Consider the following 23,535-nt stretch of genomic DNA (forward strand, 5'->3'; position numbering starts at 1 on the left):
AGAATGTAAAATCTGTGAAAAACATTTTACCCTTTTTTATTTGTTTTGATTTACACATTTGAGTTCAATTTAACATTGAGAAGGGTGTATGGTTGCTATCTTGGCAATGTGCTCATAATAGGCGCACTGCCAGCTCAGATCTGTCATCCGATTGGCTGCTCTGCTTCATCCTATTTCCACATGGAACACATCAAGCCACTCACCAGCCTGGCCCACATTTGTTAAGTCATTAAAGGCAGTCTGGTTTCTTGCAATTGTTGTCTTTAATTGTAATCCCAACTGATGTCTTCTGTCTGTTGACATTAACGTTTTTTTTTATGTTGCACTGTTCCAGGTGGCTCTGTGAAGATCCCGGTACGATGATGGGGAAGTTCTCAGTGGCACTGCTCGTTCTGCTCCTGCAGCTCTTCTCTGGCTGCGCAGGAAGCCAAAGGTTTACGAGGGCTGCCTCCATGCAGTTCACCCACTCTGTTTACAACGCCACCATATATGAGAACTCTGCTGCTAAGACCTACCTGGAAAGTCACACCAAGATGGGGATCTTTGTCACGGACCCAACGTGGGAGATACGGTACAAAATAATTTCTGGGGACAATGAGAACTTGTTCAAAGCGGAGGACTACTTGTTGGGAGATTTCAGTTTTTTACGAATAAGGACCAAAGGAGGCAGCACTGCCATTCTCAATCGGGAGGTTAAAGACCACTATATGCTCACTGTCAAAGCTACAGAGAGGAACACCAACTTAGAGTGTCGCACGAGAGTGAAAGTGCAGGTACTGGACACCAATGACCTGAGGCCTCTCTTCTCACCGACATCCTACAGCATCTCTCTACCAGAGAACATGGCCATACGCTCAAGCGTGGCCAAAGTCATGGCGACTGATGCAGACATCGGTACGAATGGAGAGTACTACTACAGCTTCCGAGAGTGGACGGACATGTTTGCCGTTCATCCGACGAGCGGAGTGGTGACGCTCACTGGCAAACTGGATTACTCCGAGACAAAGCTGTACGAGCTGGAAATCCTGGCCGTGGACAGGGGCATGAAGCTGTACGGCAGCAGCGGCTTCAGCAGCATGGCCAAGCTTACCGTGCGGGTGGAGCAGGCCAACGAGCACGCGCCTGTGATCACCGCGGTAACCTTGTCGCCCTCCGATGCAGATCACGACCCGACATATGCTGTTGTGACGGTGGAGGACAAAGACCTGGGACCAAACGGAGAGATCTCGTCACTGAGCGTCGTGGCCGGCGACCCGCTGCAGCAGTTTAAGGCTGTAAGAAGCAGCCCTGGGAGCAAAGAGTATAAGATAAAAGCTGTTAAGGAAGTGGACTGGGACAGCCAGCCATTCGGATACAACCTCACCTTACAGGCAAAGGACAAAGGCACCCCACCTCAGTTTTCGTCTGCTAAACTGGTACACATCACCTCTGCGGAGTTCCAAAAGGGTCCTCCGGTATTTGAAAAGGCTGTCTACAGAGTCAATCTGAGCGAATTTGCCCCTCTTCACACACCTGTGATGATGGTGACAGCTGTGCCGCGATATCCCCATCAGAATTATGCCTTTAAACACAGTTCTGACAAGAACAGATTCAGCATCAATGCAGATACTGGCTTAATCAGCACAGCAGGACCAATCAATGCTGATATTTCGGCACAGTATGAGATAGAGGTGATCACAAGTGACAAGAAAGCAGCCACAAAAGTGATTGTTGATGTGATTGATGTGAATAACAATGCACCGGAGTTCCAGCAAACATCCTACAAGGCCAGTGTTGATGAGAACGTACCTATTGGGACCAGTGTGGTAGCAGTGAAAGCCACTGATCTAGACAAAGAGGAGAATGGCTATGTGACCTACAGCATTACCAACCTGAGTCCCCAGCCATTTGTCATTGACTACTTTTCCGGTGTCATCAGCACTTCAGAGGTCCTGGATTATGAGCTCATGCCCAGGATTTACAATCTGAAAGTCAGGGCATCTGACTGGGGATCCCCTTTCAGAAGAGAAGTGGAGGCATCGGTTACCATAACTTTAAATAACCTGAATGACAATAAGCCTTTGTTTGAAAACATTGACTGCGAGGTCACTGTGCCAAGGGATCATGGGGTGGGAGAGCAGATTACAACAGCTTCTGCCATAGATGCAGATGAACTGCAGCTTGTGCGGTACTTCATTAAATCCGGGAATGATCTTGATCTATTTGAAATGAACGCAAACTCAGGCCTGCTGTCGCTGAAGCGCACGCTTGGTGAGGGGGAGGCGGCTAAAGTGTCATTTCATAGTTTACAGATTGCTGCGACCGATGGCGAGCACGAGACTCGGCCAATGACCATGAACATAACTGTCATCACAGCACGCAAGCCTGTCCAGGTGAGATGTGTCGAAACGGGTGTCGCCACCATGCTGGCCGAGAAGCTGCTCCAGGGAAGCAAAATCCACGGCCAGACTGAGCCAGAGGATAACTATATGGACATTTATTCAGTCAACCGGTACTCCCCTCTGTTTGATGAGTCTTTTCCAAGTTTTGTTGAAGTTAGAGAGGACCTTCCTGTTGGAGCTCGGGTCATTCATTTAAGTGCAACAGACCCAGACAGTGGCTTCAATGGAAAATTAGTGTATGTCATTTCAGGGGGAGACACAGAAAGTCGTTTTATTGTTGACATGGAAACCGGTTGGCTGTTGGTTTACTCTCCACTTGACCGTGAAATGACAGACCACTACACCCTCAACATTACCGTTTACGATCTCGGGATACCGCAAAAATCTTCTTCACGCCTATTGGACGTGAAGATCCTGGACGCCAACGATAACAGCCCTCAATTTTTGAAAGATTCCTACTCGATTGAAATAAGCGAGAGCACACCGGTTGGGACTGAAATTATCCAGGTGGACTCAACAGATAGGGATCAGGCGGACAATGGAATTGTCAAGTACTCCATTTTAGGGGGCACAGATCATTTTGCCATCAATGAGATAACTGGAGTGGTGACTGTGACGAAGCTGCTGGATCGGGAGCGCTATCCGTTTTATGTTTTGAAGATTGCAGCACGAGACCAGGCAGTGAGTGAGCCTCAGTTGGTGTCCACGGTTCCTCTTAAAATTACCCTGGAAGATGTGAACGATAACCCTCCCAAATTTGTTCCTCCTAATTACCGTGTTAAAGTGAGGGAAGACCTTCCTGTCGGTACTGTAATTATGTGGCTGGAAGCGCACGACCCTGATGTTGGCGCTTCCAGTCAAGTACGGTATAGCCTGATTGATAATGGAGATGGACACTTTGAAGTGGACAAGCTCAGTGGAGCTCTCCGGATTGTCCAAAATTTGGACTATGAGACCAAACAGGTGTATAACCTGACAGCCAAGGCTAAAGACAAAGGAAAGCCAATATCTCTGTCCTCGACCTGTTTCATTGAGGTGGAGGTGGTGGACGTGAATGAGAACCTCTACAGGCCTTTCTTCCGGTCATTTGTGGAAAAGGGATTTATAAAAGAGGACGCCCTCATTGGGACTTCTGTGATGACGGTTTCAGCTGAAGACGAAGACTCAGGACGAGACGGAGAGATTCGGTACTCCATAAGAGATGGATCTGGCTTAGGATTTTTTTCCATTGATGAAGAAACTGGTGAGTGTTTGTGTTGTATACATCTACATCTATTTATTAATCTAGGAAAAGTCAAATAGTGTTGGTTGATTCATTTATTGGCAGAAAATAGTGGTACTTTTGGTTTTGTTGAATTTCATAAATAGCACAAAACATCAGATTTGTCTATTTCACCTATCAACTGCCAATTAACCAATTAGAGAAAACCTGGCATCTGTTGCCAAATGATTGGTACATCATTCAAGAAAGTTTGGATAGTTGACTTTGACATGTTTTCCTGTGTGAAACTTTGGTCTAAGAGAGTTAGTTTCCTTTTACAGGCTAGTTTCTTATTCCAGTCATTTTTTCCTTTTTGTGAAAGAACTGATGGCAGGAACAGATGGGGCAGCTGTTTCTCAGACCTTTGTGTGCATTCCCATGTAGTTACCTTGGTTGTAAGAAGATTTGGAGTGATTTCACTTGCTCCCCCCCCCCCCCCCCCCCCCCAACCAATCTTTTATGATACAGATGCTTCTCAAAGCAATTTTGATTTAAACATTTTCCAGTTTGTTGTGACTACGAAAATCAGCTCAAACTACACTCTATTCCTTCTCACAGTGTTGACTGCAAGAATTATTTTATGGATATAGCTAAATTAACGTTAATACATGCACTGCTGCCTTTAATGATTTCAACAGCTGGCTCAAATTATGTCCAAATATTCAGCCTGGAATGCTAATAAGACCCCTGATCACCTGAGGTAGAGATGGAGGACCTCTTTAGCTGCCCTTGTTTTTTTATTTTTTTTTATTTCACTCTTAGCTATCTTAAAGTGACTTTTTCTCTATTTTTAATTAAAGCTCTCTTTCTGCTATACATATTTAATATCTGAATGAGGCAGTGAAACTTTATGTATAATATATTGGCTTGGCACTTGCAAGTGCATGCTGGTTCATCTCAACAAGGAAGCCAGGAAAAAGCAATTTATCAGTTGGCTGCTTTACCTGTTTAAGAGACGGTTTATACCTACGGGTCAATTGAGATGCATGTGAATAATTCAACAAGTTGACAGGAAGTCTCTTCAGGGAAACTCTGTGGGAAAAACCTAGCTGGTAAATTCATCATGGGTTGAGTACTGCAGGTTGTTTGTGATCGTTTCTGTGATTGTTCTGAGATATCTAAAATGCAACACAATCTTGTTTTATGAAGATGGATGCTGTGGTACATAAACCTTGGACTTGATATTGGATACTTGTGTGCATAGAAATGGATTTCTGTGCACTCATCACAAAATCTTTCTGTTCAAAATTAGAAACTGTGGCATATGTGGTAATGAGTTGCAGAAAAGATTTCTGTATGGTCTCACTTTTTTATCGCTGAGTGTTGTTTCCAATGTCTGAACAGCTTAGAGTGTGAGAACATTTGGAGGGACAATTATCAGAAAAAGAATTTTTGTGTTGTGCTTTTTCAGTATTGCCATAATGTACTACTGACTTGTGCATGTCATATAAATATAAATTCTATTGACTTGTTTCATGTCTGATAAATGTAAAGTCCTAAAGAAAGCAGAGAGGCACTATGTAAAGATTCATTGCCAAAGTCTGATTTTTGACCTGCCAATACTGATCTCAGCAGAGTAAATTTTTTCTGTAACAAGACAAAACAACAAAATTGAGGTTAATTTCTTCTAGTCTTTCTTGTCTCTATAGTTGTTAATTTTTAAATGAAGATGAGTCATCAGCAAACTCTACACCGGAGGTCGCCGTTTTTAAGCTGAGTTTTACTATCATGACTAAATCAACTTAAATTGGTGTTGATAACCATTTAATAATAATGAAGGTTAGCGATTAGTGATAGTTTCTGATGATTCCCTAAAAACAAGGTGGTTAGCTTGAATTCCAGCACATCCTAGGCTGGCCTAGGATGAATGCTAAGATGCATTAAACTAAGAAATGTAGTACTCAGTTTTACCCCGTCTGTTATCTACCAAAATCTGTCTCAAGACAGTTTGAACAAACTCTAGAAAGGTCTTCAAATATGGTAGAAAACAATAAAAATGTTTACAATTTAAGTAGTTGAGTACATATCTTCTTAATGCTGAAAATACTTAACTTTGGAAATTACCATGGCATGGTAGAGGTTAGCTATGGTCGGTACTCAAGCTGGGAACAAAGCATATTGTTTTTTTTGGTTCTGGTCATCAGCCCATATCATGGTGCTTCTCTACAAAACACAGGTAAATTAACCAAAACCTTATGTAACTTTTTTTGTGCCCTGCTAATCATTAAAATCCACTTTGTGGTTATTCAGTAGTATTATTATTATTATTCAACATTATATCAAAATCAGAGATTTAGATTTTTTTCAACCTAGTACTAATCTCTAATTGTCTTTGAGGTCTGACCATATTTTAGCTGATTCTGAATTTCTTAGGAAGAAATTCAGAGTAATAAACAATTTCCGTTTATCATTGTATGCAGTGATTCTGTATGGCATCTGTGTAAACTTTGCTCATTTTAGCTGGTAAATTGGAACAAATATCAAGCAAAAATAATGAAAATGATTCACCATATTTAATGGAGGTGGTAGTCTTACAGGTAAGTTGGATCAATGACAGAGTACCTGAAACTGGCAACCCAACAGCTACAGGATGAACCTCTACCTCTTGAGCCAATGCTGCTATAGATGTATTTGCTGTATTGTTTTAGATGGAGCCATGCTTAACTCACTCATTTTTTCAGATTTGCAACATTTTAAATGTTTGCTCAAAATTCTCACAAAAATTCAATGAAGACAATGCTAGTGAATATACAACACTCTTCAGTGCGTACGTTGTCACTGAACAAATAAGAAACTGATATATTGTTGTATCAGTTGTTTTAAGTGGATTTGGAAATGTTTGTCTTCACAGAATTTTACTTTTAAGGTTCTGCAAATTTGTTTGAAGTTAGCTAACTTCTGTCCACTTTCAATTTAACCAGAACTTGTAAAATAAGCACAAAATCTCTGATTGGTGAAGTGTACAATTGTCTTTTTAATAGATGTAGGGGTAGTAATTCTAATGGTCATACTGATTTAGCTTATTTGCCAACAAAATATTATTCAGTTTGTCCGTTGTTAAATATGGAGCACAACTAAATTTATATGAACCAGTGAATACCAAACACAGCGAAACCAGTTACCTGTAATTTCCACTTTTAGTTAATTTTGCTCTGTTTGCATACTACAATAAAAACAATTTCCATTTATCATTTTATCATTCAATTTATCAAATTGGTCCTTCAAATGTTCAGAACATGCTACACAAAAACAGCAAATTTCACCATTATTCTGCTTTGGAAGCAACATAAAATTTTAACTAATGTTGGGTTTGATGAAACCATCACCATCCAATCAGCATTTGAAACCTGTTGCACATATGGTGTGACATCACAGGTTGCAAACATACAGCCCGTTTGGTTAGCCTCTGTTTTATGTCTCTTTAGAAATGTTATTTGACAAGCGAGACAACAGGAAGTGAAGACATCAAAGGAGATGAAGGACAATAGCAATTTTCTACAGCTGCATTCTGTTGTCTGTTGCACATGACTGAAAATCGGACTGCTTACAAAGAAAGAGAAGCAACGCTGGCAGAATTTTGGAAGATTTCCTTGAACTGTGGCCAAAATCAGCATATTTGTCTGATTTTATGTGACACACAATGAGCTTCTCAGAATAAAGTCAGGAGTTTTGGATCGATGAAATTATAAATGTTACATAATTAACTTTGTTTTCCTTGAAGTCAGATCAGGCACTTTCACAAGACTGAAAGGCCACATCTAACATCAAATCTGCAGCGAGACACAAATTCTAAGCCCTTAGCTGTTATCATCTACTTAATTTCAGAGGCCTTTATTAAGTGATTATCAAGAGGTGCAATAATAGGCTTGTCTTGGGCTGGGTCCTGTTATTATGGCGTATTTCTGAGGTCAGCAGACAACTAAGTGCAGCCGAGGTGGCGATGCCCCTCCCAAGACTTAACTAGATGAAGGGTGAGGTTTGTTAAAGGAGCCATATGTGTTTAGAATATACTGCATGTTGTGAATTTTAACCAGAATGGTTTAAAAGCAAAAAAAAAGAAACTACAGTAATAACAAATTTTTGAGGGAGTCTGCCCAAAACCAAACACCATCCACCTATGAAATGTGTTTCCCAGCATGCAGCGGTGAAAGACACACATCACCATCTTTTTTTTACTTAGATGTGTGTAATCATAAGCACATTCACAGGGTTTCCCTCCAGAAAACTTGCTAGGCAGGGTGGCAGGGGTGGTAGGGCAGTCATCCAACAACCTGTCATGTTTTTGAGTTAAAAATGTTTAAATTTGACAGGAAATTAAAAAATATGGCCACATAGTTATGTGTTATTGGAAGACATTATTAATACCTAAAAATAAACAACTATAAAGTCTTAAAGAAGGCAATAAAATATAATTTTTTTGACTTGTTGCTTTGTTTGCTGAAGTTATTAGCATGTAGACTGGTAAAGACAGGAAGTGGTTACGGAGCTCTGGTGAATTTAAAAAAGAAAAAAAAACACCTGACCTCAATCTTGCTGTGTTCACATACTGACTTTACTATGTTGCCATTTTGCTTCCAACATTTCACTAAAGAGAGTCTTTAACCTGTTACTGTTGTGGTGTATAACAAAAACTTACAATAAATAAACAAATAATGCTTAGCCTGGTGGGGGAGCAAGTAAAGCCTGGTGACCCACCAGGCTTACAACACACTGGGTCAAAAACTGCATGCATATGTGTTTGTAAAGACCATTACTAAGTTTAGTTGTGATGCAATTTAATTTATCACCATTTCCAGGGATGAAGAAACCAAACCAGTAATTCATCCATCCATCCATTATCTAACACACTAAACCTTAGTGAGGTTGCGATGGGTGTTCGTGCCTATCTCCAGAGGTCAATGGGTGAGAGGCGGGGTCACCGTGGACAGGTCACCTGTCCATCACAGGACTTGCATAATGCTACCTCATCAATAAAATAATCTCTGTCTTTTGCCGTTTCTAGCTGGTCTGAATGAAAATGCTTTCAACCTGATAAATTGAATCAGTCTAACTATTCAAGGACATTATCGATTTATTTAAGGTGAAGCAATTATGATTCAACATTGTAAATGTTGAATGAAATGAATGTTTAAATAAAAACATGTAAAAAAAAAGTTTAAGTATTTGATGTATTGGTGCTGTGTGGAAGACTGTACTACAATTTCCCTGAGGGTAAATCCCAAAGGGATGAATAAAGCATCCATCCATCCATCCATCTATCTGACATTTCATTTTTATCCACATTGACACGCCTAAAGCAAACCCTCCATGTTGTCGTTATCTTCTGCCGGTTTCTTGCCATCAGTCCGCCCGGGGAGCCGATAGCAACTGTTTTCCCAGACATTCTCTCCGTTATTAAAAGCTCTGTGGTCACTGGATTATTGCCATTTTAATTTAAACAGTCTCATCATGACTTCCTCCCCTGCTGTACACCACATTTACCTTCCAAGGCTTCTACTGATATGTTTGCTTCAAGCGATTTTCAATCTGTGGCACGCTTTCTAAGTGTTTAAAGAAAATGCAAAAGTTTCATCAACAAACAGTATCAGTTGGTTTAATTCTTAAATTGAACTGGACAGTAAAGTTCAGGTTTGCATTGAGAGCGTGCTCTGCTTTGTTGATAATGATATTTAGTTTTCTTTTAGGTTTAACCGGCTAGTTCTAATTGCGAACATTTGAAGACTTATTTGAGGTATAACAATTTGCCGCATGTTATTTGACAGATGGAAGAGTTTGAATTCAGCCAAAAATGAAAGAATTACAAGATTATTCATGTTTATATGGCAGAGTACTTGTTACCAACCTCCATTTGATATTCATGATAACACATACTGTTTTCTGATACCCTTATCGATCAAATAGGAGAGTGTTATTTTACAAGTAAAAAGTATTTGACCTTCTAGTTGTTGATCAAAGTGAATCAAGAGAAAATGGTTCAATTACGTTCTCTGATGATGTACTTACCTTATTTTGTAAGGTAAGGTATTTTGTAAAAATGCTAAATAGCAATGTGTAGGAATGGAAGAATTTGTAGATGATCAATATTTTTGCATCTGACCATTTGACTACATTTCAATTTTTTCTTAATGTTCACCACTTTCTATTGGTTGATTAATTTAAAGATGGAAAATTGTTGGTATTCAGAGTTTTGATGCACTAAAAGACTAGATATTAAAAACACAAGATTTTTATCCTGATGGAACTTTATTGAAAATTGACTTGTAATAAACAATTAGTGCAGCCTAATAATGCAGGAAGTACTGTTTTTGTGCAACAACTGCTATATGTATATATAGAAGTACAACATTTAAATATCATTTTAGTTTCAAACTTTTTATGTCTCTCTTGTTTATAGATTTACAGCTGTAACACAAGCACCCCCCGCCCCCCCAAGGAATAAGTAAAGTTCTTTTAGATTTAGATTTATAAATCACAATTCCACAACTCCGAATTTTAAGTTTCGGAGTCGATCTACTGCAGTGGAGTCCTGAAGAGTTTGCTTCCAAAAGAGCTCTTATTTTTCCTCCTCCTTTTATGTCTCTTAAAGCCATTTTGTCAGACTTCACGTGAAAACAACCAATTTGCTGTCTGAAGGGCCGACGGCGGCAAATGAGCTACTAATCTTGTGGTTTACAGATGAATGTGGTCGCAGCAGAGCTAAATTTAAGGATCTTGCCGCAGTCAACCTTTGTGTTTGCAGAGATCACAAAGGCAGGATGCAGCAAACTGAACAGAATAAGGAGAGATCCTGAAACCTTTACTCCCTCTTACCTCTACTTTATACATTTACAGTTTTTTATTTCAGGTTTTTGCAGGTTGACTTGAATTGATCAAAAAGAGAGAAACAACATACCTTTATTTGAAAAAAAGTCAGGATTTTACATATTAAACCCAGTCCTCCTAATACCGATTTTTACTGCTTTGCCCTCACCATGCGATGCTAAGCTAAGTATCTGGCTGTAGAGTAAGCCACTGGAGCACTACATGCTATATGTAGGTCAGGTGTAATCTTGGAAAAGCTGTCTTTGCATGTAATGGCTTCGAAAACATGTGTCTGTTGAAAATAAATTGCAAACATTTGAAGTGCTAATAAAAGTCCCAAAAGCGGGAAGCAAAGAGAATAATATTAGATTGACCTCATAAACAGCCCAGTTAGTTTCTTAAACTTAACATACACTTTTGTTAAAAGTAACTACTTTTAACAACTGACTAACAGTGATTGACTAACTAAAGTGTCAGCTGCTGCAGTGGTTGAGGGAGATAACTGAGGCGAGAAAGAACTAGAGTCTCATTCGTCATCGTGTCATTGCTCTGTGACCCAACAAATCATTTAAAGCTGCAGCATGTAACTTATATAAAAAATGTTTTTTTTAGTATATTTGCTAAAACTGTCACCGTATCCTGGCAGTACAACATAAAACAGATAATCTGTGGAAAAAAGGAAATCCTCTGCCTTCCCCCTGCTTTGTTGCTGCCATCCGTAGACCAGAAAAAACGTTCAGAAACAAACAATCAGAAGCAGGAAGAGGTGATGTCAATCATATTTGTGTATGTGCTGCTCATTGTGCTAATAGCGAAACAACCAAACATTACAAAAAAATGTTTATCTGCTGCCATCAGTGGCCATGCATTCACGGCAGACTCAAATGTAATGAAATATCTGTAGCATATCAGAGAGCAAGGGGGAGAGTGTGTGAGCAGCACATACATAAAGTGATTGATAGAGCTGTGACCCTCCTCCTGACTCTGATTGGTTGTTTCTGACAGACTGGAGTATTTCTGCAGATGGCAATAGGAGGAAGCAGAGGAACTAATTTTCCTTTTTTTTTTTCTCGTACTGGATGTGGTGACAGTTAACAGATGTGTAAAAAAAAAAAGTTTTTTTTTTTTTTTGTTTTGTAATAATGACTTGCTGCAGCTGTATGGTGTACCCTTGACTTCAGGACATCAACAACAGTTGATGGTTCATGTACAGAAATGTGTGCAAAAATCCAATCAATTTTTTTTCCCGTAGCTTTCTTTCAGATGTCTGGGAGGCAGAGCACAGCAACAGGTGGGGGCGGGTCACTGTTGTTTACCTTTGTACTACATAGAGTTGGATTACATTCTGCTCTAATGTGGCGTCTCATTGAAAGCAGGACGGCTCCATACAGCTAGCAATAAAAGAATGCTTATCTTGATGAACCCGGACAAGCCCCCGCTCCTCAAAGCATGCCTGATTCATCTTGACACACCTTAAATCAGTCAACAATCCACTGATAAATTTTAATTCCAGTGAGTAATCGTCTGTTCATTTGTACGTTTACCTCTAGTCATTTAGTAAATCATTTTTGTGTTAGAGCAGCCTTCAGATTTAGAACATTTAGCTCTGAGTGCAGTAAGACAAGCTGATGTAAGCATCAAGAATGAAACCCACATAAAGGACAGAGTGCAGGGAAGAGGCTAAAGAGGTGCAACATGAGGAGAAGACCTCTTCTTTTTTCCATCTGTGGAACATGAAAGAGAGTTTTTGCTGTTTGAGGAGCTGAGCTCCAATTAATTAAAAGGTCACATAGCTACGAGTAAGTCCCAAATAAATAAAGGGCCAAGTTACATATTGAGTAATTGTGAAGCAGAAGATGCAGCTGCAAAGTCTGCAAACAACATAAACACATTTCAAGAAAATCAGGATTAACTTGTCAACTCTTAATCCTTCACCTTAAGCTCTGCTCACAGATTTCACTAGTGATGTTTTGGTTTGAGATGCTGTTTAAAATGTTCAGTGACGCCCTCTGTTCTGCTTTGTAGCTGTTGCTTTTCCTTCACTGCGCCATTCTCACGCAGAAAAAGGGCAAACAAATGCTGTGGTGATGAGAGCTTACTCTGAAAATGTAATCAAAGCTGTTGTGTCCTGGCTCGAAGTGAAATCGTTGAGTGCACAGAGTGACCAGAGCAGAGAGCGCTCATTGTACATGAGAAGCAGATGCTAGCTGTATAATGCATGCACTGCCCTTTCTTCCTGGATAAAATATGCATTGGCCTTTCACTTGAAGCTGTTCACAGCCTGCGCCGCGAAAGCTTTCTTTGTGAGAGTAAATGAAAACAGTTTGACGGGTAACGAGGAATTTCTCTTCCATTTCAACATAAAATGACCTCTTTCTGTTTTATTTTCAAGCGCTCCATGTTGTACGGACTTCCTTCCTCAGAAAACACGAGCCGCTTCTCGTGCCGCTTCTCGGCGTTTAAAACTCTGAACTGTTGCTCTCTGTCCCTCATCTTCCATTTATCCGAGATAAATGTTGGGCTGCAAAGTGGCACATGATTCCAAAGAGTCATTGCTCGACTGCTGTTACCGTGGAGATGGGACCAGGAATGTGCGGTGGGACAAAGTTGATTCTGGGTTGCTAAATGAATAACACACTTTCTCCTGTTAGAAGTATGTTGGACTTTCAGTCCATTAAATCTTTTTAAAGAAACATGGCGCAGCCTGCAGCACAGGATGTACCTCATTATGTGTTAATTTACTGCCATGCTGACATTCACCATTGAACTGCATGAATACGCTAAATAATTATAGACTTAAAAGAACATCTTCTTAAACATAAAGATTATTACAAGCCTTCACAGCCTTCTTCTTCACTGCTGTAGTTTCTTTTTAATAATCTCAAGACGGGCAAGTTTGGACAAGCAGCTGAGAATAGATAAACCCATATCTGTGTGAGCTGAATGACATGTTCTTAGCAACTTTGCTGTTATGTTGATTGACCTTTCAGACAAAAAAAATGTTGGCATCGCCCAAAATCGGAGTTGGCATTTCAGGCTTTTTAAAGATCGGTAGTCAGCCAGAAAATGTAAATCAAGGAGAACAAATGCATTCACATTTTGCGTTTGCATTTTATTTTTTTGTTCTGCAACCAAAGATTTTCAATTATTCCAAAGCTTTTTAGTCATCTTTACTAGCAGTAATAATAATAGTTGGTGGTTGATCTCAGCTTTTGAAGGTGGACTCAACTTTTCCTCTTTCCACCCTGCTTTGTCATTTTAGAGTAGTCGTTTATTGAAATCAGTGATGTAAGGCTTGTTTAAGTTAGATATAAATGAATAAATAAATATTACAGTGTGAGAATAATTAGTAAAAAAAAATGGTTGGATTGTCCAATCTATAGTCAATAGGTTCATTTGTAAATTTGACATGTTTGATTAACATATTTAGCTTTCTTCCATAAGACGGAAGCAATAATCGAAACACCGTCTCTAAAATTAACTAAATAACAGGCTCTACATTTGTTAAATACACAGAGAAAACTTGTATCTCTATAATTACAATTTTGGGGCTGTATTGAAATGATTGAGTCCTGTCATTGCTGTGGCGTTGGCGGCAACCTGCAGACATCAAACATGTCTCAGTTATAAAAAGTTTCATAATACTGGTGTTTTTGGTGCTTTGCTTATTTTCTGTGTTTTGTGCGCAGATTTTGTTGATGGTTTGGACATAATGAATTATTCTTCTGAGAAACTACATAATTGTAGGGTGTTGGTGAAAAGGTTACATTTCATGTAATGCAATGATAATAGAGTCGGGTATTTATAGAGAAACAAATCAATAAAGACGGCTCTGTGCAGACATCAGTGCTGGGAGTGAAAAAAAATCCTCAGAAAATAACATAACTGAGATGTTCTTGTTACCAGAGGAACGCATTGCAAAAAGACAAAATCTTATGAAGTATTTTTGGTTTAGTTTCTAGTGCAAATATGTTAGTGCACTTGAAATTAGACAAAACTAACAAGTAACCTTTAAGCAAAGTATAAGGGCAAATCATTTCTTAATATTCATAAAAAAAAAAAGCTCCACTGGCAGATTATTTCACTATAACAACACATTTTTTTCTATAAATGAAATAATCTGCCAGGGGATTTAGTACTTTTTTAATAGGAATATTAAGCAATTATTCACTAAAAACAAGCTCCTAATAGTTACTCATAAGTTAGTTTTGAATTATTTCAAATATGCTAAGATACTTGCATCAGAAGGCAGACAAAATATCGTAAGACTTTGTGATTTTCGCATGCAGGCAGGCAGTTTTCAGGGCTCCGAGGCGTACAGTCAAAGCCGCTATGAAATACGGCAGTGATTTTCTGTTACTCAGGCTTTTTTCTTTCCAAAGCACATTTACCGGGGCTCCATTAACAATGGAAGCTTTGTGTTTTCAACTAAATCTCAAACGCTATCTCAAGTGGAATTAAAGACATTCTTTAATATGGAAAATCCATTCAGTCATTTTATTGCGGATGTCTATCAATTCTTTTCTTTTTTTTAAATCTTGGCTTACTTAAGTCTACAAACTAATGATTATCATGCTCTCATGGGATTATATACGTCAGAATTTCCATGACTGTTCATATAAGGAACCTGTACTGGCCCCAACTGGTTTATGAACCCCCTAATACACCACCCTGAATACTTTTCTAAAAAAAAAAAAAACAACAACAACATTGCTATAAGCTAGCTGCTGACAGCCGGTTTTTGTCACATTGAACAGTGCCTGGTCATGCATGAAGTAGAAATAGCTCACTGATTCTAAAGGCTGTAGTACTTTGTCTGGTATGTAGAGAGAGATTTTAGAGACACGGCTTTATACGTCTCTTCATCATCTGTCAGATTATGTCTTTGACCAATCCCAATATTCTGACCTTTCTGTGCCCTGCAAACGGCCCAGACCAACTCATGCCAGTCATGTTAGTCACATAAACGCTGCTTATGGTGGAGTAATGTCCAGCAGTTCAGCTTTGCTAGTGGAGCATTTGATCTGCTTAGCGTAGCTTCAGTATAAAGTCAAAAATCTAATTAATGACTGTTAACCTGTTGACTGAATCTGCCACTGAACAGAAGTGGGAGGGAATAAGCAGGCTTAATTTAGAGAGAATCCCATGGCTCACCGGCCACTTGGCATGAAAGTTTCATCAGCTCAGCACCTTCAGGAAGAGAGGAGGGATGACTTAGAGGGTTTGTTCTGGAACGAGGATGAAATGGGAGGGAAATCTGGAGGCAAAAAGGCTTACAAGCAAGTCTAAAAAAAAAACCCTTAGAATAGAATTTCATCTTCACTAAAAATGTTCTGCAGTCATATCTGCTGTAAAAAGACGTAATTTGATGGAGTCAGACGTGCTAAATTTGTTAAAGTTGGTCTTCCTTAACAAGCACAGAAAGTTGTTGTTTATTTGTATCTTTTGCAAGTTACTTGAAGTATTTGCTCCCTCACTAATACCTGGCATACACTATGCCACGTCTGTGTTTTCATTGACCATATATTGGCCCAATTTGACATTTCAAAAATAAATTTGCTTAATGGAAACGGCAATATCAAGAAAATTAGTTTTTCGAATAAAAGTTTTGGTGTCAAAATGCGGTGGGTTTTTTGGCCATGTCGACCAATTTGAATTTTTTGTATCGCACGAGTCACATGATCGACAACGAGACGTTGCCACTGGCGAAAACCATGAAGAAGACGACAGGAAATTATTGGAGAATGATGGCTCGCATGTCTTTTAACGAATTATCGTGTGAACAAACTCGCGTAATTTTAATTGCATTTCTTATCTAATGAAAACACAATTGCGAAACAGTTTTTTTTTTTTTACATTAACGAGATATTGACATAATTTTCCATGCATTTGTAATGGAAACACAGCTGCTGGAGTTTCCATAACTCTTTCCAGATGTCTGGATGTCAATGACTTTTTCTCCTTTGTCATTGAATCACTTTAAATCAGGACATGATTGTTTTTTAAGATCTCGTAGCCTCCTTGATATTATCAGACAGGATCTGGTTACATGATTATTTGATTCTGCAGTCGTAGAATTGGACCTGATTGTGTGGTTAAGTGAAAGTAAACCACTTAAACACAGGTCATTTGTGATTTAACAAAGAGGCACATTTACTTTAACATGGTGTCAGATGAGGCTTGTATCCCCCTTTATAGTTTTTCAGATTTTGGTTGTGTCGTGTTCAAATATGCATGATGAACCGAAACATTCAAGTGTGACAAAAAAGCAAGAAAAGAAGACATGTGTAGGAGGATATAGAGGGAAATTGGTAGCAAATCCGCTCTAACTTGGGCCTGGAGAAACTTAAAATCTACATTATGAAACAGGATTTAGAGAAAATCCCAGTCAGGGGGGATTTTTGGCCTCAGTACAACAAAGGTGATGTACACATGGAAACCATCATGTTAATATGCAAAAGTTCTTTTGCGTCAACATTTAGTTGATACAGAAAGGAAGATCATGGTTTAAAAATAATTCTAGATCGGACAATTTTCACAAAGTTACCATTTTGGTGATAATCTATTCAGAACAAACCTTTGATGTCATCCTTTCCACCTTGGACGACCTGACCTTTGACCCCAAGCCCATCACAGTTTTACTGTTTTTGTAAAGACTTTTGTAAAAAAATAAAATAAAATAATTAGGGTGGAATGCTATTAGGAAAGCACAATTTATTAAACCTACTATTGAATGTTGCATGATGACAATATCCTGGAGCAATGAGATGCTAACGTTTAAATCAGACGTGGTTAAAAAGTGAATCCATCCAACTGACCAAATATTTTATTGGCAGGCAGGATTTTATTGGATAGGAGCTGAAATATAATAGCTGACCTAATATCTCTTTCAAGCAACTCTTTGTGATTATTCACACATAGATATTGCACTGATGGTTGTGATTAAATATATTGTGCAGCTTTAATTGAAATTATGTTGTGATTTGGAGTACGCCTGTCACAATGAGCAATAAATCGATGAATTGCATGATAAATTAAAATGAGTATGATCATTTCCATTTGGAAAACAGTCATTAAAGAGATGCTCCACTTTAATTGAATTTAAAAAAAGCAGGGGTTTGAGAAATGCTGCAAACATTTGACACCCATTACGAAGCAGTTAGTTTGCACTACCTGACACTTTTGCCCTTTTTCTCTGTCTAAGCTGAATGATTATTATTATTTAAAATGCAATTTTGGTATCCGAGACTTCAAAATACATTTTAATTATTGATGTTTCAGTTGTTTTATATTTGTTTTAATTTGGATATTTAAAATGTTTTCCTATTCCAGTGTTAAATGTCATTTAGAAATCTTTGACAGGGTGTACTTGCTTTAATATGCCATTATTTTTATTATTAGTTGAAAATGACCTCAAAATGACAATATCATTATTTATCACAATAATTTCTTACATTTAAGCAAAATGTATTGTGATGAACTTCAGAGAAGCTCAGTTCTATGTGAACAAGTCCTAAAATAATCACATTAAAAAAGATTTCCCTTAAGTGTAAAGTCATTGCTTTAGATGACATTTTTCATATTTAACATCACAGAAGAATCTTGGAACATTCTTCAGATCCTTCCATTTTTCACCCATGTTAGGTATTTGCTGGTTTCAAATCCTTAAAACTCAGATATGGACCGCAGATATCTGGGAACTTGGGGGTGATGTGAAAACCAAGCTGCAGGGTAATAAGAAGCTAAGTTTAGGAGTCCTTCTATTACACTAGGCTCAACAATGAGGTAGAGGAATTTGAAACATTTTGCCAAGGCTTTGGGAAGGGGGTTGGGGGGTGGCGCGATACTGAGAAAGTTTATGCAAGCATGTGAGCTGGAGGCCTGAGAGGGCACAGGAATGTGGGGTAGAGGTGAGCAAAATGAACCGACGTGGCTCAAAGAAAGCTCGTTTACCGTCTTAAGCTCCTCAGTGAGCGGCGAGCTACATGTCCACTTATGTCTTGCAGTTCAGGAACTCACTCCGTTTTAGTATTGCACTGAGCATGTACTAAATTTTGAATTTTTCTTTACTGTGCAGCTCCTGACATTCAATAAGCATCGAAAGGAAAGCGCCTTATTCAAAACAAATAGCAGTGCATTGAAATAATAGACTGTTGAGTTTTTATTGAATAAACTGCAGACTGTGTACACACAGTCGTAAAATACCTGCTGGTCCTGATAGTTGAAAAATCTGCTGGCTGTCTGAGGTCTCAACGGCACCGCCGCTGCGCTCAAGTAGCTTTGAAGAACAAAGCCAGAGGGAAAAGAAAAGAGAAGGGAAAAAAAGCGGAAGGCAGTCTTGGCAGAGGCTTTTGCGTGGCCTGTTTCTTTTTCCTTGTGGCCTTAGGGCAGGTTTTGTTCATGCCTTACTGGGTAGGTTAGTATATGGGAAGGGTGTGACAACTAAATTCTTCAGATTCATCTTTCATCCTCTTTGTTAAGGACTGCTCCCCCCAGAAGGAGTTGCGGATATATTTCCATATGTGCTTTTTCCTTCATTATTTTTTACTCCATTAAATACGTGTGAACAAGAAAAGAATCTTAGGTTTCCTAAAAAAAAAATTGCAGTCAAGTGACAAAAGTCACCTTGTAATTGTTGGAAGTTCAGGATTAAGCGATCATTTGTATTTTGACATTTTGTAAGCAAAAACTGATCTGTTGTAAAAGTAGAAGTATTTCACAACAGCAATGTCTGTCACTCAGATCACTGAGCTCACAAGCTAATTGTACTCACTAATCCAAATTCACGTCTTCACCTGATCAAATATTTTTTCTATTTATGCCTTTTTTATTAACATGTAAACTGACATTTTCACTTTTATGTTAGACTCCATTTAATGTTCTGTCTTACTTCAAATACTGTTTAACCACAGTCACACTATTATCAGCCTTGAGTGGCTAAGATGTTTTGGACACATCAAAAACAATTCTGTGACAGCTAGTTCTAGCCTACATTCATGCAGTTGCTCTGTCTGTGCTGATGAACAGCACAGGAGAATTTGCTGCCAACTGATCTTCAGCTTGATCTTGACAGTTTACCAGCTGACAATAATACTTTCCAATGTCAAAAAAGACTCAATGCCAGCTATTTTTATTGTCACTAAGAGGAGGATGGAGAAAACAAAAATGTCAGAAGCTACAAAGGAATCACTTTTTCTGTGAAGCTCAGGTCAACTTTTTCTAGGGAAAACATGATGACTGTGTTAGTCATAATTCACTCACTCGTGAACTGTTTAGACCATCAAACCTTTAGCTAAATGTCAGTAAGTATGGGTTAAAAACAAACAATATATATATATATATATTTGTAAATAGAAAATGATAATGTAAGAACCAAAGTGTCAGCAGCTTATCTCTCACAAGTCTTTGCTTTTCTTATAAAGGGTGTAGATCCAAATATGAGGTTGCAGTGTTAAGATATGAGTCACATGCCATACAATTACTAAACTATACTACACTATAATCTTTTAGACTATAGTAGTCTTCCTGCTTTTCAGATCTTTTTTTTTGTTTTAAAGTGGATTGATGTTTATTTAATTATAAAAGTGATGTTTTCTTTAAATTAGAATTAGATTGAGTTTAAAAGCTCATGAAAAGTGTTGAAGGAATGCATGAGCGACACCAGAGCTTTAAGAAAACTTTGTATACAGAGTCTTCTCATTTGCATGCTGGTTGTGCTGGTGCTTCGTATCGTTGCCAAGGTGCTCTTAACATTATGGCAGTTCTTTCTTTTTTTTTAGCTGACTTTTTGCCTGGCCACATTTTTGTCTTGCATCGCTTTGTTGAGGGAACTGTAATGATGACTGATGATGAGATAAGATCCCAGTACTAAGCGCAAGAAAGATAAAGTGAAGCAGTGGTGTAGAATAAATGAGCCTTATTCCCCTCATGAGATAAATGTCAGCATTTTGTGAGATGTCGTGTGGAGTATATCTCTTTAAAAATATCCATTACCCATGGCTTAAAGTTTGTGTGCACCACATTTCATTTCCGTAAGTTGGAGTGAGCAAACAAAGGCTGAAGCACAATTGAGATTCTCGTTGTAAGCTATCGGAAAAGTGTTTTTATGGTCTTCTGGAGGCTCCTTATCTAAGCCACCAGTGACTGGAAAGGTCCTAATGGCCACAAGCCAGCAACTGAAATTGAAAAACACATATCTGCTAATAATACTCTCCCATAGTAGGATTCATTTTATTAGCCTCAGATAACAGCTCACTCAAACACAACCATAAATTTCTTTTGCGATTTATGGAGGTTATTCAAGTGCTTTGACTAACAAAGGCCTTTAAAGGAACACTGACAGGGCTTCCATTGTCTTGCAGATATAATAGAAATTTTATTATGCCTTCATGACTGTACTTTGTGTTTGTTGAAAAAAAACGGAGACCTTCAACTGCAATGTTATCTGGGTAATAAACTGTTGTAATAAGAGGGATAGTTTTTCAGTAATTTAAGAGCTTTGCATGCGGCGCTGCATTTCCCAAGAAGGGAAAATAACTGTTTATCAGTTTAACCTCTGCAGAGGTTTATGGTCACTCAGACCCGACTCACATTATTTCATATATATATATATATATATATATATATATATATATATAGAATCACTCCAGTTTCATATTGTCAATGGTAGAAGCAAATTCTGAGAATTGTTCTCTGTCTTTTCTACACCTACTCACACTTATCCGTGAGCACCCAATGAGTGCTTCCCCAAGTGAAGTTGGACAGAGATAAAAAGCACAAAAGTAAAAGCAAATTCAATGACGTGAACTTTGCCAAAAGAAAGATCAACAATGCACTTTAACGGTGCTGGTCACATTCAAACATCTCTCTCCGTTGATTGAGTCAGTGGCAGCTATAAGATCAGTAATGTGTGGCATCTGTCAAGCACATAGCTGTCCAGTTCTGTCACATACGTTTCTTTCATGTTGGAGGAGCTGCTCATTCAGCAGTGCATTCAGCCATTGTCATCCCATACCACTCATATGTGTGTTTGAAAGCTCTTTTGTTTGCTCAGCTGAAGGTTGGAGACCCTTCATGGCAGGGAAATGTAAACAAGAGAGCAATGACTGGTAGTTGTTAATGTGCCACCTTGACATGTTGCAGGAAAGGGTGCATTGATGAATAAATTCCTTTTCATTTGAAGAACCACCTTTTTTTTCAGTTTTGTGTATTGCTGAGAATAAGCAATAGAGATACATGATACTGATATGATGCAAACTCCAAAGATTATTCATTCTTTGTTTGTCTTTATGCCCCAGGTGTCATTCGAACACAAGAATTGCTGGATCATGAGACAACCCCGCACTATTGGCTAACGGTCTACGCGATGGATCGTGGTGTAGTGCCTCTCTCAGCTTTTGTTGAGGTTTACATTGAAGTGCAGGACGTCAACGACAACGCACCGCAGACCTCTGAACCTGTCTACTACCCTTCTGTCATGGAGAACTCCCCAAAAGACGTGTCGATCATCCAGATTAACGCAGCTGATCCTGATTCGAAGGCCAGTGACAGGCTCAGCTACAGGATCACTAGTGGGAATCCACAGGGCTTCTTTGCCATCAACACCAAAACTGGTAAGATCTTTGGCAAAATTAAGACTATTGTTCACCAGTGGTTGCTGTCCCTTGCCGCAGGACGCTGCCGCCATTCTTCAGCCAGCTACTGATCTGTTTAAAAGTTAGCGGGTGGCGCAGGAAAATGAGACTTGCGTTAGTTTTAGAGAGTCTAGTGCAGGGGTCTCAAACAGTCCTCAAGGTGTCCTGCAACTTTTAGATGTGCCTCTGCTGCACCTCACCTGAATAGAATAATTAGGTCATTAAGGCTCTGGAGAACTGATCTACACAAGGAGGAGGTAATTAAGCCATTTCATTCCAGTATTTTGTACCTGTGGCACATCTAGAAACTGCAGGACAGCAGCCCTTGAGGACTGGAGTTTGACACCTGTGGTCTAGTGACTAGCCTACCAAGGCTAGTCACTGCCTCTTCCTCTGCTAGCCCGGATAAGATAGTGCTAACATTGGTTAAGCTGGTGTTAGCATTGGCTACCTCCTTGTCACAGCAGACTATATCCATGCCAAAGCCAGCTACTGATCTGATTAATAACAGGCCGGCACCACTTACTAAGTGGCCTGGGTTAGCAAATGAGAAGGAGAGTGCTTAGTTGCATTAGCTTTGGAGAGGCTGGTGACTAGCATCGATCGTTGGCTATCTGCCAAAACCGAAGCCACAATTGGGAGCCAACTTCAGCTCCGTGTTATACAACGTGTTTACAGATATTGTATGACAACCATTTTTCATGATAAACCTAGAGTCGTGGGTGACCGGTGTACGCCTGCTGGTAGCCAGCCTATTGAACGCTAGGTGCACAATAAGTCTGCATATAGGTGGTGAGACAGCACCATGGTCTCAATGTCAGCTTGCAGACTCATAGCCATGGTTTTATGGAATCTTGGGTAAAGATGTGAAAAGCAGACATTTCTAAGAATCCATGTACATGTGGTTTAATTTATTAATAACTACACTATCCTAAACTACAAATGTCAGATCTCCTAATTTCTGTGTCAGCGGTCGTATCATCACTTGAGATGTCCACAGATAAAATGAACCTGAAATAGCTCTTCAGCATCTTTAAAGGCCTCGAATGCAGCGGACATAATGAGCTCTTTACTGTGTGTGACATGGATCACAACTCCAGGCGACAGGCGTCAGTCAAGCTGCTGGTTGTTTGCTTTTAAAACTTTGCGCCGTCTGAGCAGCATATTTTTACCCACAACAAGAGTGGGCTGAGCCTTTGGGGTTTTTTTTCACTCTGACACTCTAAAGTGTGTTCTCACATGGTTCTGTGGAAGTGATGTCACGATTAATATTTCAGTGAGTTCTTTTAAAGCAGATCAGGCTGCTTGTGTTTTGTGGTAGAGCAGGAAAAGGAGCTCTTGGTAGATGGAAAGTGAAGCTTCATATAAAGACAGACTTCTCTGATAAATCCACGTGTTTTAAAACTACGGAGAAGATATGCAATTTATTAAGACTACTGGCTTTCCTGCCTAACCTACC

At 39.1% G+C, this 23,535-nt stretch overlaps 1 protein-coding gene across 7 annotated transcripts in view; it reads left to right on the plus strand.

Moving 5' to 3' along the window:
- Positions 1–23,535, plus strand: part of fat1 (FAT atypical cadherin 1) — a 97,473-nt gene that overhangs the window by 4,036 nt on the left and 69,902 nt on the right. For all 7 annotated transcript variants that reach the window (XR_002752766.1, XM_023333681.1, XM_023333680.1 and 4 more), the window contains exons 2-3: positions 335–3,624; positions 21,741–22,055. Coding sequence is in view for 6 of the 7 variants with exons in the window: in XM_023333681.1 (XP_023189449.1) it covers positions 360–3,624; positions 21,741–22,055 (3,580 nt within the window). In the remaining variant the exon portion in view is untranslated. The remainder of the gene's footprint in view (positions 1–334; positions 3,625–21,740; positions 22,056–23,535) is intronic.

Source organism: Xiphophorus maculatus, chromosome 5, assembly GCF_002775205.1.
Source record: "Xiphophorus maculatus strain JP 163 A chromosome 5, X_maculatus-5.0-male, whole genome shotgun sequence".
In the NCBI taxonomy this organism is placed as follows: domain Eukaryota; kingdom Metazoa; phylum Chordata; class Actinopteri; order Cyprinodontiformes; family Poeciliidae; genus Xiphophorus; species Xiphophorus maculatus.